The 16,795-nt window shown below is 44.4% G+C and overlaps 1 protein-coding gene across 3 annotated transcripts in view; it reads left to right on the top strand.

Annotated features, from left to right (window-relative positions):
- TGFB2 (transforming growth factor beta 2) overlaps positions 1 to 16,795 on the top strand; it is a 94,935-nt gene that overhangs the window by 49,407 nt on the left and 28,733 nt on the right. For all 3 annotated transcript variants that reach the window (XM_055419883.2, XM_055419884.2, XM_055419885.2), the window contains one exon: positions 8,503 to 8,666. In XM_055419883.2, coding sequence (XP_055275858.1) covers positions 8,503 to 8,666 — 164 coding nt within the window. The remainder of the gene's footprint in view (positions 1 to 8,502; positions 8,667 to 16,795) is intronic.

The raw sequence follows: 16,795 nt of genomic DNA, 5'->3' as shown, positions 1-16,795 counted from the left end.
ATTGTGGAGAAAAGCCAGAGCTTTTGATTGACAGGCCAGCCTTACCTTGACCTTAGCCAGAAGTTATTTCACTCTCCTTGCTTTTGATTTCTTTATCTGTGAAATGGAGATGGAAACACCTCCTTAGCAGAAATGAAGCATGTAAAGCTATTAGAAACTGGGAGAGGATTGTGAAATAAAATTCTGAGGCTGAGTTGAGACTGTTCTTTTCAGGGTGGGGTTGGGGAAATGGGTGTTTTTTATTCATCCCTAACTAATTCATGAGATTGAAGGGAGGAGAAGCCTAGCCAAGTTTATTATAGTCTATAATGAACTTATAAATTGTAGTCTAGGGCGTTCATGCGCAAAGAGTCGGACACGACTGAGCGACTTCACTTTCACTTTCAGGGCGTTCATGCATGTGTGCTCAGTCACTAAATTGTGTCTGACTCTTTACAACCCATGGACTGTAGCCTGCCAGGCTCCTCTGTCCATGGAATTTTCCAGCAAGAATACAAGAGCGGGTTGTCATTTCCACATCCAGGAGATCATCCCCACCCAGGGATCAAACCTGAGTTTCTTATACCATCTTCTGCATTGGCAGATGAGTTCTTTACCATTAGCACCAACTGGGAAGCCCATGGTTTATTTCAGTGGTCCTCAAACTTTAGGATACATAAGAATTGCATAGAAGTTTGTTAAAACGCAGAGCATTGAGCATTACCCCATGCCCACTCATGAGAAACCCTGCTATAGAATAGGATCTGTACATCCACACTAAACAACAGGGCCCTAGGATGCTCTGTAAGCCTCTTACAACATCTCCCCTACAAAGGAATCTAGCTTGTATTTAAAATTCAGACGCGAGAGACGCCGGCTCAGGCGCAACCGACCATGCAAAGAAGCGTGGCCGAGAGGAGCTACCCCTTGATCGTTTCACCATTGAGTTTAGGCTTCGAATGTGATGTCTACTGGGACAATGGGGCTGGAGTAGGGCCATGGAGCCTCACTCATGAGTTCTGCCACCCTTCCATACTCCTGGCCTCCCCAGAATTGATGCTGAGCCACCTGCCCCCTACCCCCAGAGAGCCAGTATCAGGCACCCATACCCGAAGCATCTCAGATAGGGCAGGGGGCCAGCTGTTTCACCCAAGGATGGACACGACTGAGTGACTGAACTGAACTGAACTGAACACCTTTGATACCATATATTAAATAGATAACTAATGAGAACCTACTATATTGCACAGGAAACTCTACTTAAATGATCTGGGGTGACCGAAACGGGAAGGAAATCCAAAAAAGAGGAGATACATGTATATGTATAGCTGACTCACTTGGCTGTACAGCAGAAACTAACACAGCATTGTAAAGCAATTATATTCCAATAAAAATTAATAAAACATAAAATGAAATTCAGGTAACTAGTGAGTGCTTCAGGGAGTAAGACAAACAGAACCTCTGGGCCTCTAACAATCCTTCATTCCCATGTTATTGTTCAATTGCTAAGTCATGTCTGACTCTTTGTGACCCCGTGGATTTCTGCATGCCAGGTTCCTCTGTCCTCCACTGTCTCTTGGAGTTTGCTCAAATTCATGTCCACTGAGTCAGTGATGCCATCCAACCATCTCATCCTCTGCTGCCTTTTCTCCTTTTGCCTTCAGTCTTTTGCAGCATCAGGGTCTTTCCCAGGGAGTTGGCTCTTCTTGTCAGGTGGCCAAATTATTGGAGCTTCAGCTTCAGTGTCAGCCCTTCCAATGAATATTCAGGGTTGATTTCCTTCACCTGGGGTAGAGTCCCCAGTCTCCAACACCACAGCATCAGTTCTTTGGCTCTCAGCCTTCTTTATGGTCCACCTCTCATATCCAGACATGACTACTGGAAAAACCATAGTTTTGACTATCGGGACTTTTGTCACCAAAGCGATGTCTCTGTTTTTTAATATGCTATCTAGGTTTGTCATAACTTTTCTTCCAAAGAGCAAGTGTCTTTTAAATTCATGGGTGGCACTGGTGGTAAAGAACCTGCCTGCCAATGCAGGAGACATAAAAGACGTGAGTTCAATCCCTGTGTCAGGAAGATCCCCTGGAGAAGGAAATGGCAATCCACTCCAGTATTCTTGCCTGGAAAATTCCATGGACAGAGGAGCCTGGCAGGCTATACAGTCCATGGGGTCGCAAAGAGTCAGACATGACTGAAGCGACTGAGTACGATGCATATCTTTTACTTTTCACTTTGAACTACTGCCCTCTGACTTATCCTAGAAATTCCCCAAGGACATTGAGACCAGTGCTAGTTTCCTTGGGGGTTCTGTGAGTGCCAGCTTCAAGAGAGCAGTTGTTAGAAATTAAGGTCTCTTTCTTCTTCTTGGCCTCTGCTAATCTGCTTGCTTTGTTAAGTAGCACTGGCCTCTCCAGCTAGCAGCCAACTGGTACCTTTTAGCACAGTGGTTCTTAAACTTTGATGGTGAGTCAGGCTTTCTTGGATACTTTGCACTTATCCCAGGTTCCCCGGTGAGGCAGATGCTGTAGTCCAAGACCACACTTCCAGAACCACTGTTTAGTAAATGCAACAAATACTCAGGGATACTTGACCCACAATTCCAATGTCTGTCACACACTTTATTCCCACTAGTTTTATGGTGTAAGCAGCCCAATAGGAAATAGACTATAGATAGAGATGATTGAAGCATTGCCCTGCTAAAGGCTGAACTCTGGATGTCCTTGGGTATTTCTTTCAGGCTCCAAATCTCCTCTTTCTGCCAGAGCTCCTCACATATTGGTGACTTTGTAAGACCTTTCTTCGGTTTGTGTTTTTCAGTAACTTATTTGTTAAACAGTTCTAATCTGAGCATCGTCACGGGAGGTGGAGTTGTTTGATGCAGAGGGTGTTTGGTGGGAGGATAGCATTCTCTTGTCATCCTTTCTGATGGTCAGGGTTGAGCACAACAGGTAGTGATTAAAGCCTGGTGGTGGGGAGCCTGCAAGTGTAGTGGTGACTGTCATTCCTCTCTGCAGCGGGTGGGCAGGAATCGAATGCCCAGAGGCCTTGATAAACTGCCCCAGGACACTTTTCTCCTTCTCCACTAATTCAGTTAGGTGGTAAGTTTTCTCTGTCTGTGGGACATTCAAGGAAGGCCCAAGGATCACTTAGCCCCTTTGTTGCAGGATGGAAAAGGGGATAGGAAGGGACCTTTTTTGAGAGGAAATTTGTTCTAGATCCAGTTCTCCAATGTTCCAGCTGCTCATTTGTGTGATCTTGATAACCTGAATCAGTACATATGAAGTAGGGGATTATTTACTTTGTTATATAGACGAAGAAATAGTCTCTGAAAAGCTAAATGCTATCTCTGTTGTCACATAGATAGGACTTTTTTTTGATTTGGCGTTAAAATTCAGGTGGCCTTAAAGGACCCCCTGCATGCAGATCCTATAATTATATGGGACTGTGGCAGGACTCGGTCCCTGCTCCCACTGAGTTGCATCTGATTGTGCTGTTGCATTGCCAGCCTCGGGTGAAACAGCTGGCCCCCTGCCCTATCTGAGATGCTTCGGGTATGGGTGCCTGATACTGGCTCTCTGGGGGTAGGGGGCAGGTGGCTCAGCACCAATTCTGGGGAGGCCAGGAGTATGGAAGGGTGGCAGAACTCATGAGTGAGGCTCCATGGCCCTACTCCAGCCCCATTGTCCCAGTTGACGTCACATTCGAAGCCTAAACTCAAAGGCGAAATGATCAAGGGGTTCAAGATGGTGACCACAGAATATCAGATTCCAGCATGAGCCTTTTCTGAGCTTGGGAACTGGTACAGCTGCCATGATCACATGCCCATGAAGCCATCCCTGGGCCATGGGGAACCTAAGGACTCTTAAGTGAAGATTGTGACCACAAGATGCTAACATGGGGAGGAGACAATTTACAATGAGTTGATTAGTTATTTGGAACAGATGACAAGTCAACCTAGAATGCATGAAAGTAGTTTGTGATCAGATGCTATCACTGGGCATCCTGTACACCAGTGGTCCCTAGCCATTTTAGCACCAGAGACTGGTTTCGTGGAAAACAATTCTTCCAAGGGCTGGGGCTTGGGGAGAGCAGGGATGGTTTGGGGTTTATTCAAACTCGTTACATTTATTGTATACTAGACTTTAGAAATCAGTAGTTAGACTTCCTCCTTTTTATCCCCCTCTGTCTATTCCCCTAAGTGGGATTTCGCAGGGATTTGAGGTGAGAGGAACACCACTCATTGGGTGACATTCTGGAATCTCCTATGTGCAAGCCTTTTAAAGACAGGAAGGCACATGGGATGGCAGGGGGGTGAGGAGGGAGGGGGAGGTAAGGTAGGGGAGCAAAAACAGTTTGGTGGTCTGAAGTCCACAGAGCTGGCGGAAATGCATTTGATGGAACAAAAAAAAAAGTGGATCAGACATCGAGATGAGAGTGCCAACTAGGATATGCGAGGGCAAGTTGGCAAAGGTCAAACCCAAGTCACTGAATACCTTGCAGTGGGGTAGAAGCTGAGTTGAAATACCAGAGGCCTTTAGAGAGAGCTCCCATTCCAAAGGGGGAAATGAGTCCTTGCAGAAGGTGGAGAAAAAAGCTGCATCCCTCCCAGGCCAGATGGGTGGATCAAGCCATTAAATACAAGCAGGGGAAAGGAGCCCCAGCACCAGGCTGGTATAGAGGGGCCTGTGTTCATCTCTTTGTACCTTGCCTCTGAGAGCTTCTATGAGGTAAGGGCGGGGTCATGAGCTGGGTCTGAGCAATTTGCTGTGACTTTTATTTTTCCCTCCAGTGCAGAAGTATTTGGGAAGTTGCTCAAGTACCTTAGCCACGCTAGGGGCTAGTCACCCATAGCAGAGGACAGCTGGGGACAGCTGGGACTGACCCTTAGAAGCGGTAATCAGTTCTTGAAGTTACCAGTCTTTATCCAATGAGCTACTGCTCTTGGATGCTGGAGCAGGGATTTGGGAAAGGCTGCTGTGTCCTGCTGGCCTGGTCCCTTCACAGCATCATGAGTCCAAAGCCCAGGCACTGGCGGGGAGGGAAGGGATGTCCAACTGTCATTTCACCTCCTCCGTGAACAGCTTCGACTTATAAAACAAGCACCAGTTATGTGGATTTGTATTATCAGGCAGTCAAAACAGCCAACACAGTTATCATGGCCAGAGGGGAGGGCTGATTGCCAGCTTATAGGGAGCAGAAGAGAACAACGTACTTAACTATCCAGCGACGCCTGTAAATATTTGCAAACACCCCTTCAAAGCTCAAAAGCCTAGGACCAGATCATTGGATGATTTGCTTAGAAGAAGGAGAAACAAAATTGACCTCCTGGTCTGAAGCGGCCGTAAAAAGCAAGTGTGTGTACGGGCAGATGACCAGAAAGGGAAAAAAATTCTTCAAAGTTTAATAAACACAAAAGAGAATAAAAATAAATCTCAAGAGCGCTTATTTACAAACTTGATGGAAGGATAAGATTGGGGCGGCCGGGTGTGAACGCTGCATGTCTGTGGAAGTAGCGTAGGACCCTGGGGTGGGGGGTGGGGCTTTCCTTTGAAAGGAAGGGGGAAACCGGCAAGATTGTTTACTCTTTCTAATGACAGGAAACCCACTGAAGCAGCCTTGCCCTTTCAGGATGCTCTTTCCAAGCATGTTTGAAGCTTCTGCTCTCTGATGGGGAGGCAATGAGAAGATAAATGCAGAAACTAGGCCTGTGGAAGGTTCAGGCCAACCTGGAGAGTGTGTGAAGCCATCCTCCCAGACTTCTCTGCCTGGATTCCCAGCCTATTTTCAGCTGAGCTGTCAGGATGGGGCCAGCCTGTTATGGGCCGGTCCCATCCTGGGCTGGTCATGTTCCAGCAGAAAGGTTGATTTCTCTTTTTTTTTACACCAGTGGTTGGATTTTTAATGTTACTATCTGCTGCACTTTACATTTCAATCTTAAAAAAACCAAAAATCTCAGTAGGCATTGCTTTTTTTGCCAAAGGCAGATGCTACAGCAATGTAAATCCAAACTATAACAAATTTGGATTTGGGGGCTGTGGCCAACATCACTGCAGATTCTAGGAAGGATCCCTCACTGGTAACTGAATGACATTTTGGTTCATCTCAGTATCTCCTTCACAAATGATCTTACACGGGGCATGGACAAGTAATGTCGGTGCAGCTACCTTTTCAAACATGCTGGGGGCTCCCATGACCTTTCTGCCTGGGTGAATGTTTGCCTTCCTGAAACTGTCGAGCAAATGTTTCACGGTAGTGATGTAGTGCGTTAGCCCTGTGTTATGCAAATACATTCTTTTCTCTGAAAGCTGGATGCTTTAGATTTGGGGAGGTTTGTTTGTTTGATTGTTTCTGAGACTTTCAAAGTTTCAGTTCACACAGTAGTTTGTGAAGCAGTCATCAAGCAGAGCATGGTTTGAAATGCATCGCTTCCCCATGAGCTGCTTTCTGGGAGTCATGGGACACGGGGAAAGGATGGGGAAAAGCCTCTGTGAGGGGAAAAAGTGCAGAGCTCTTAAGATGATGGAATGCTGGTGTGTTTCTAGCATTCGATTTTTCAGGGTAATCATCCCAGAGCAAGGATTTCCCAGGAAATCATGAAAGGTATTTATTTCTATTTTAAGATCAGTGAGATGGTACGTTTATTTCATAAGAAGCTGCTGTTGCTGCTGCTGAGTCACTTCAGTCGTGTCCGACTCTGTGCGACCCCATAGACGGCAGCCCACCAGGCTTCCCCGTCCCGGGGATTCTCCAGGCAAGAACACTGGAGTGGGTTGCCATTTCCTTCTCCTTCATAAGAAGCTAGTCTTGCCAATAACCAGAAGCTTAAGTCTTTTAAAACTCCTGTTGATGACCAGCTACGCAAACAGTGGATATTTGGTGAACTTCATGTGTGTAGACTCCTGTTCTAGTAGGTGTGGAAAAATATATGGAAAATACTGTCAGTCCTCAGGATTCTTAAAATTTCATTGCGGAAAACAAAATAAGCAAGCAAGCATAATAGCAAAATAATAAAAACATTTGTAAGTGGACTGTAGCCCTCCAGGCTCCTCTATCCATGGAATTCTCCAGACAAGAATAGGGGATCTTCCCGATCCAGGGATTGAACCTGGGTCTCCCCCATTGCAGGCATATTCTTTACCATCTGAGCCACCAGGGAAGCACCCCCGCTTCCACTCCCACCCCCCTGAAAAAAAGGAAACATTTGTAAGGGGCCATAAAAACTGAGAAGGATTACGTTGTAATGAAGTGACTAATTGAGGATGGGTAGAACATCATCGAACCACCAGAGTTGGATGGTTCAGTTCAGTTCAGTCGCTCAGTCGTGTCCGACTCTTTGCGATCCCATGAATCACAGCACGCCAGGCCTCCCTGTCCATCACCAACTCCCGGAGTTCACTCAAACTCATGTCCATCGAGTCAATGATGCCATCCAGCCATCTCATTCTCTGTCGTCCCCTTCTCCCGCCCCCAATCCCTCCCAGCATCAGAGTCTTTTCCAGTGAGTCAACTCTTCGCGTGAGTTGGATGGTACATTCCAGAATAATGAAAGTTAAGTTTGCCGGAGATTTTCAGAGTATTGTAGGAATATACCTATTCTACCTATACTATAGAAACATACCTGTAACAGCTACCCTGCCCAGTGTAGGTACTTAATAAATGGGTGTTGTATAGGAAGTATGGGGATAGAATTCAAACTTGCTTTGGTTTTGTTTTAACCCCAAGTTATATATCTAAAGGCAAAGACAGGTTACCTCAAAATGACAGCAAAATTCTAGCAGCCCATGAACTTGAAATTGCCGTGGGCTGTCTGCAAATCTGTGTTTTTCATGGCTCAGAACAGAAGGCATTGGGGTTGATTCTTTCTCTTCATTCACTAGGATTCCCTCCCACCAGTGAACGTTTATGCTGAATAAAGAATTTTAAGACTGAACCTGGTATCACCACTATGTGTGTATTTTCATTCAACTGTCCTCACCCTAACTTCACTAGAGGGTGTATTTGGTCCTATGTGTGTCAAAGACCAAATTATAGAAGCCAAAAAAGATGCAGTCCATGAACCTGGAGAGAGTAGAGGGTTTGGGTGCCAAAATTTCAAGGGAAAAAATACATGGGCAAACTGCTTGCCATTAGGAGCTATTTTCTTGGCACATTTGATTAAAGTGTATGCAAGCCTGACAGCTTTCTCCAGGCATCAACTGTCATGAACTTGTTCCAGTTCATAACCATTTAGGATTTTCCACCACTCCGTCGACTTTCAAAGAAGAGGGTTAACTTCATGCCCTTAAATGGAATTGGAAGTGGTTTGTTAATCCCTTTTAATCGGCTACTCCTGTAACCAAATGCACATGTTTATTTTTTTTCCTAGTTCAATTGTTAATGATATTAAATTGGCCGTTGGAAACGAAATCATTCTATAGATATTTCCCATATGATTTCTTAAGGCTGTCTCATGCTGCAGGGTCTTTTGGGAGAGAACAATGGATTTTTGTCATTTTCAATGATTGCCCTAACTTTTTACAGATGCCATCCCGCCCACTTTCTACAGACCGTACTTTAGAATTGTCCGATTTGACGTCTCCTCGATGGAGAAGAATGCTTCCAATTTGGTGAAGGCTGAGTTCAGAGTCTTTCGTTTACAGAACCCAAAAGCCAGAGTGCCTGAACAACGGATCGAGCTGTATCAGGTAATTTTGTTTGGGTTGTTTGAATGGACAATGAGTTTTAAGTCTTAGGGTAAAGGACTTACTGCAGACTGAGATTTTTCTGAACTGATACATCATTTTCTACACTCACAATCATGGGACAGGCCCTCACTTGTTATTCCTCTCACAGTGACAGCTCATTCCTGAGTTGCTCAGGAAGGCAGAACCTTTAATGTGAAGGGGGGAAGCTCTGAGCGTAAATGGCTGGAATGACCATCCTCTGGAAGGTTTCAGTCCTGAAATTCACCCCCTACTCTGGAAGGTCAGATGGTGCAAGACCAATCCCGTCCCAAGGAGAGAAGTCAGCTACCTTTCTTTTCTCATCTGATGGCCATCTCTTTCTCCTTTTCTTCCCTTCCTGTTGTCTCCTCTCCATCCTTTTTACTCTCTTTTCTTCCCATCTTTGCTACCTCCTGTCTCTTCACTAACCTCATCCAGCCTCCTCTTCCTCTCTGATTCTACTCAGGCTTTCCAGTTCATCCCCCACTGCACATCCTCTGTTCACCTCTGCCCTCCATTATTTCAGGCAGCCCTTGCATCTCATCTCCCTAAGTACAGCTGCTGGGGTAGCAGTGTCAAAAGATGATAATGATGGTGGTGGTGATGGTGGTGGTGATGATGGTGATGATAATGGTGGTGATGATGGTGATGGTGATGATGGTGGTGATGATGGTGGTGATGATGATGATGGTGATGATGGTGGTGATGATGGTGGTGATGGTGGTGATGATGGTGGTGATGGTGGTGGTGATGGTGATGGTGGTGATGATGGTGATGATGGTGGTGATGATGGTGGTGGTGATGGTGGTGGTGATGATGGTGGTGATGGTGGTGATGATGGTGGTGATGATGATGATGGTGATGATGGTGGTGATGATGGTGGTGATGGTGACGATGGTGGTGATGATGGTGATGATGATGGTGGTGATGATGGTGGTGGTGATGGTGATGGTGACGATGGTGATGGTGATGGTGGTGATGGTGGTGATGATGATGATGGTGGTGATGATGGTGGTGATGGTGACGATGGTGGTGATGATGGTGATGATGATGGTTGTGATGATGGTGATGGTGACGATGGTGGTGATGGTGGTGGTGATGACGGTGGTGATGATGGTGATGATGATGGTGGTGATGATGGTGGTGATGATGATGATAGTGATGATGGTGGTGATGATGGTGATGATGATGGTGGTGATGATGATGATAGTGATGATGGTGGTGATGATGGTGGTGATGATGGTGGTGATGATGATAGTGATGATGGTGGTGATGATGGTGGTGGTGGTGATGATGGTGGTGATGATGGTGGTGATGATGGTGGTGATGATGGTGGTGATGATGGTGGTGATGGTGATGATGGTGGTGATGATGATGATGGTGATGATGGTGGTGGTGATGGTGATGGTGACGATGGTGGTGATGATGGTGGTGATGATGGTGGTGATGATGGTGATGGTGATGGTGGTGATGGTGGTGGTGATGATGATAGTGATGATGGTGATGAATGATGATGATGAAGAATGATGGTGCTGATGATGGGGATGATGATGGTGATGAATGATGGTGGTGATGATGGTGGTGATGATGGTGATGAATGATGATGGTGATGATGGTAGTGATGATGGTGATGAATGATGATGGTGATGATGGTAGTGATGATGGTGAAGAATGATGGTGCTGATGATGGGGATGATGATGGTGATGAATGATGGTGGTGATGATGATGGTGGTGATGATGGTGATGAATGATGATGGTGATGATGGTGGTGATGATGGTAGTGATGATGGTGATGAATGATGATGGTGATGATGGTGCTGATGATGGTGGTGATGATGATGATGATGGTGATGATGGTGATTAATGATGATGTTGATGATGGTAATGATGATGGTGATGATGATTGTGATGATGATGATGGTGATGGTGGTGGTGATGATGGTGGTGATGATGGTGATGATGATGGTGGTGATGATGGTGGTGATGATGATGATAGTGATGATGGTGGTGATGATGGTGGTGATGATGGTGATGATGATGGTGGTGATGATGGTGGTGATGATGATGATAGTGATGATGATGGTGGTGATGGTGATGATGGTGGTGATGATGATGATGGTGATGATGGTGGTGGTGATGATGGTGGTGATGATGGTGGTGATGGTGATGGTGACGATGGTGGTGATGATGGTGGTGATGATGGTGATGGTGATGGTGGTGATGATGGTGGTGGTGATGATGATAGTGATGATGGTGATGAATGATGATGATGAAGAATGATGGTGCTGATGATGGGGATGATGATGGTGATGAATGATGATGGTGATGATGGTGGTGATGATGGTGATGAATGATGATGGTGATGATGGTAGTGATGATGGTGATGAATGATGATGGTGATGATGGTGGTGATGATGGTGGTGATGATGGTGATGATGGTAGTGATGATGGTGATGAATGATGATGGTGATGATGGTAGTGATGATGGTGAAGAATGATGGTGCTGATGATGGGGATGATGATGGTGATGAATGATGGTGGTGATGATGATGGTGGTGATGATGGTGATGAATGATGATGGTGATGATGGTGGTGATGATGGTGATGAATGATGATGGTGATGATGGTGCTGATGATGGTGGTGATGATGATGATGATGGTGATGATGGTGATTAATGATGATGTTGATGATGGTAATGATGATGGTGATGATGATTGTGATGATGATGATGGTGATTAATGATGATGTTGATGATGGTAATGATGGTGATGATGATTGTGATGATGATGATGGTGATGATGGTGGTGATGATGGTGATGATGGTGGTGATGATGGTGGTGGTGATGATGGTAATGAATGATGATGGTGATTATGATGATGGTGATGGCAGTGATGATGATAGTGATGTTGATGGTGATGATGCTAAGTTACTGAGAGGTTAGAGATGTTCTTAACAGCTTATTACTCATGTGGCATCAGCGTGACCCAAGATCTTTAGGGGATTCTGATGCACATGACAGCACTGCTCTAAAAGCCCTGAGTCTTGTAGGGGAGGCAGACATGGTCACAGTGAATATGTCAGAGTGTCATATAAACATGGTATGTAGGGGGCAGAGTTGGAAGATTTCACTATGGACTTGATGTTTGGGTGGGGCCTCAAGAAGTATTTGTTAAAGCAGGATGAGGGATGGTCATTGTTGACAGAAGGAGTCACCTGTGCAAAAACAGGGTCTCCTTTGAAGGGGCCTGTAGAAGATACAATAGAGATGGTGCTCAGTGCTAGAGATGGTGAGGAAAGACTCAGGGAGAGGGTTGCCCTCCAGGGAAGGTATGTAAAGGGAAACAAACAAGGTCGAGAACAGACCCAAGAAACCCAATGTTATGGAGGAAACATGTGAGACAATATGACTGAGAAGTGGGCATATCTGAGGGAATGAGAGGAATTGATGTCTGTAGGTGGAAACCTCTAATTGTCCTGGATTGTAAACGTTTGGAAATTTGGTGAAGACTTTTCTCTGCATTTATTAGGAAAATGGAAAAATTGTCATACAAATAAATGTTGGTTATGAAATTTCAGAGAATGAAGTTAAAGCTGTTAAGAGTTTTCAAATACTAGTTACATGTGTGTCCATGAAAAGTGATTCTTACTTATTATAATGGATCCTCAGGTACCTTCTTTGGAGACCTTCGAATTTTAAGGCATGTTCTAAAAGCATCAGACCGAGTCACCTTTCTGTGTACCAGACCCTCTGCTAAGCCCTTTATTAATATTATCTCTGTTCTCACAGCTCTGCTATGAAGTTTGCATGATGAGGCATCTTTTTTTTCCCATTTATTGACATATAATAGCCACATAACGTTGTATTAGTTCAAGCTGTGCAATATAAGGGTTTAATATATGTATATATTGCAAAATGATCACCACAATAAGTTCAGTTAACACCCACTGCTTCACATACTCACACGTCTGTTTTTCTTGTGGTGAGAACTGCTAAGATTTACTCGAGTAGCAACTTTCAAATATTCCATATAGTATTGCTAACTATGGTCACTATGTTGTACATTACATCCCTAGAACTTACTCATCTTATAACTGGAAGTTTGTGCCTTTGGACCACCTTCATCCATTTAAAATATTCTTTCTACTCCTGTATTCTTCCTTATTTTTACAGAAGAAGGTGCTGAGTCACAGAGAAATTAAGTCACTTGGCCAGAGTCACAGAGCTAGGAGGGGGCAGGGCTGGGATACGAGTCCAACTCTGACTCCCAAGCGCTCACTCCTCACCACATTTGCTGTTTGTAGCAAATCCTTTCCTACCTCTTTGCCTCAAAATCAGCCAGAATAGAAGAAAAATAAGAGAAACTAGGCCGGCCAGAGGGTGGAGTGATATTTGGAGGGAAAGCAAAGACTGAGTTCTCTGAAAAAGCAGTTTGATCAAAGTTAGTCAGAGATATTATAAGATAATTTGAAAATTAAAAACATGATTCCCTGTCCTCCTTCTTCTTTTTTCAATTAAGACACTCTTACATGCCTCCTTGTACAGATGGATTGTGCTCTCTGGCCCTGTTTTAATTATGTGACATGTGACTTCAGTTAATTGAAGGCAAGGTTTGTTAGGTTTTGTTGCCTGTAATGTAAGCTGCTAAATCACTATTATTCTTTGGCTCCTGACGTTTTGCCCTGAGGTGTGACCTCTGATAGTGCAATACTGATGGTTTGTCTTCCTCCCAGAGGCCGTCTCATCTCCAGGAGGGGATCTGTACTTGGAGGCTGGAATTTAGAGGACTTTAATGAGTCCTCAGGGATCTGTACATTCCCAGAGATTACTGCAGCACTGGCCACCCCATGACATGAGCAGCAAGCTCTGTTCCAATTAAAGTCCCCAAATTGGAAAAGATGGGGCTTCCCTGGTGGCTCAGCGGTAAAGAATCTGCCTACCAGGCAGGAGACACGGGTTTGATCCCTGAGTTGGGAAGATCGCCTGGAGAAGGAAATAGAAACCCCCTCCAGTATTCTTGCCTGGACAGAGGAGCCTGGCGGTCTATAGTCCATGAGGTCTCAAAGAGACAACTCAGTGACTGAACAACAACAATTGGAAAAGATACAGCTCAAGATGGAAGCCCATTGAATGGAGACTGTGACCTTGGGTTTGTTCAATGTCACTGAACACAGGAGTCTGGGAAGGAGGTAGTTTTAAGGAAAATAAGGAAGACTAACATCTCCTTATCTATCTAGAGCTCAGGTGTGCTGCAATCTAACCTCCTGAAACACAGCCAAGGTCCAGAAGTAAGTCAGAGAGATCCCTGAACACCTTCACAGAAGACACAGCACAGATGCAGCTGAATCACTGGAAGGGCAGCCTTTGGTCCTCTCTGGGACCAAGAAATTTGAAGCACTGGATAGGAAGGAGTGCTGTAGGAAGACACTGATAGGAGGAGGTGAACCTTTAGACTTGCAGTGTTTGCCAGGGCACCCCAGTGATGCCAGTGATGCCACTTAAGAAGATCAAGTCACAGAATGCAATGTCTCTTATGGATAATTTTCCTGAATCTTATCCTGTTTGTAGTTAACCCACTCTTTGACTCTGCGGCACCCTGCCTGCCTTCTGATTCCTGCTGTGGCCTCATTGGAAATCCCATTTTGGCTTGTTTTTCTCCAACTTTCCATTTGCCTTCAGTGCATTTGGAAGTCTTTGCAGCCTTCAATGGTAAAAGTCCCTGGTATAAAACTCCCTTCTGTTGGGGGACAGAAATGGTTGCTTATGATAACAACCTTGAATTATGTAGATGAGGCTAAATTATATGCAGGTAATAACTTGAACGCATGCCATAAAATGCTGGAGAGTTTTATATCCAAAATTGCTTAAAGATTATTTTGAAAAATAAAAGACTTAAATGGACAGATCTTTAGCTGTTCAGAGAGCTCAACTATTCAGAAGGACAAAGTCTCTGAATTTTCTAGATGCCCTTTGATTACTGTATTACTTAACACATAGCTGACAGCCTACTTCTTAGAGAAAGAAAGATAGGATCACTAGGAAGAGGTTTTCAGGATGTTTAGATGGTTGTATGGATGATTTATTAGGTTTATTCAGGACATTGATTTTAAGCAGGGGAAGAGTATGTGGGTGTGTGCTCATGTGCGCTCACATGTGGGTGTAGGAGATACTCCCCTACCTATAACAGCCCTGGGGGAGCTTCTACAAGGCCTGCAATGGCCTTTTTCCTGGAGATTCTGATGGTCCCTGGAAAGGAAAAGATTTCCTGTGGGCAGATGTGGTTTCCAAGAGCTCTCCTTGTGATTCAGATGCAGTCATTCGCCATGGGCATCACAGATTTAAAACATATCCCAAAGTTGGGGGTCATTCTGTCCCATACCTGTAGATGGTTACTCTTTCTAGAGTCAGAATCCCAGGCGGGAAAGACCTAAGATAACATTTCTGGGAGCAAGCTCAAAGTTAATTTCATCTGGGGTTCTGTGTCTGTTGATTTCTCCCTGCCCGGGAGTGTCAAGACACCCGAGCTTCTGTGGAAATATGTTTAGTTTGGCAAGGCGACTCTCTCCTTCCCCTCTCTACAGAATAGTCTGTCAGAGCCGTGATGAATGGTGGTAACATAAAACCATCCTGTCTTCCTCCTACCCCTGACTTCTGTTATGTTCACGGACTCCAAAGAGCATATACTGGTGTGATCATGATATGACTTCTCATGGACAGTGATATCACATGGAATGGGAAAGGATAAAGCCTTCTGATATGAAGGGAAGGAGGAGGGGGAAAAAGAGGAAAACTGAAATTTTTTTCCAAATAGCAGTGACCCTTACTGTATTTTTAGAGATCTATGCCAAAGGCAGCCTTTATTGAAATGTTCTCCGATAAAGCTCCAGTGCTCTGGGAATGTTTTTGAACCTACTAATATTTAGTAGCGCTCTCAGCCTTTTTGGAAAATTGAGTACATCTTTATTTGATTAAATCATGCTTGTATTTATGATTAAAATCATGCCCAGAGTTATGAGAAGGGGTAAAAATAGGAAAGAGGAATCTTCTTCAATTTGGATATCACCAGCGTGAGCAAGTGAATCTGCCACCTTGGAGGAAGCTAAGTCCTCAAATTTACAAGCAAAGAAATGAGTCACCAAGAAATTAATAAGTTATTTAAGGATGTCTATGCCCTTGTGGCCACATGGGACCACCAAGGAATACTTGTGTTTAGGGATGCTGACCTCCAAAGACCTTGGACCTTCCAGCTATTTATAGCTTCCTCTCACCAACTTATGCCCTTTTCACACTTACTGCTTTTTTTTTTTTAAATTGAAGTCAAGTTGATTTACAGTGTTGTGTTAGTTTCAGGTGTATAGCAAAGTGATTCAGTTATATATATACATATATATGTATATATATATTCTTTGTCAAGTTCTCTTCCCTTATAGATTATTACAAAATATTGAGTGTACTTCCCTGTGGTGGACAGTAGATACTCAAACTCTTAATTTACGCCCATCCCCTTCCCTTTTCCCTTCAGTAATCATTAATTTTCGTTTTTCTGTCTGTGGCTCTGTTTACTGCTCATTTCAAGCTTTATCACCTCTAGGATAATAAGATTTGTACCTTTATAACTTTTTCAGTTAGTCACTGTTTAACTGACTACCCCAAATTTTATGGCCTCAAATACCAATTTTTTATCGATTTTTAGAAGTCAGAAACTTGGGCAGGACTTGACTGGGCTGTTCTTCTGCTCCATGTGGCTTTGACCTGGGTCACTTGATGGTGCTCAGATGATAGCTGGGCTGAACTGGATGGTCTGTGATGAATTTGCTTCTAAGCTTGGAGCTGGGATGAGATGACCAAGCCCCTCCTCCTCTCTAAGTAGTTTCAGGATGTACCCATGTGGTCTTCCCAGAAGAGGAGTCAGGCTTTTTTACCTGAGGCTCAGGGGCCCAAGTGTCCAAGGCAGAAGCTGCCAGTCCACTTAAAGACAAGGTCCAAACCTAGCAGAGCTTCCCTTTCACCTTATTCTATTGATAAAGTGTGCTACAACCCAGGCGAAATTCAAAGGGAAAGGAAATAGACCCCATCTCTTGATAGAGTGTCAAAGAAGTTGCACCCATCT

Source organism: Moschus berezovskii, chromosome 17 (genome assembly GCF_049115385.1).
Source record: "Moschus berezovskii isolate FMDL1 chromosome 17, NW_MosBer_1.0, whole genome shotgun sequence".
Lineage (NCBI taxonomy): Eukaryota > Metazoa > Chordata > Mammalia > Artiodactyla > Moschidae > Moschus > Moschus berezovskii.
Note: the sequence above shows the minus strand (reverse complement) of the source record. Positions and strands in the feature narration are given on the sequence as shown.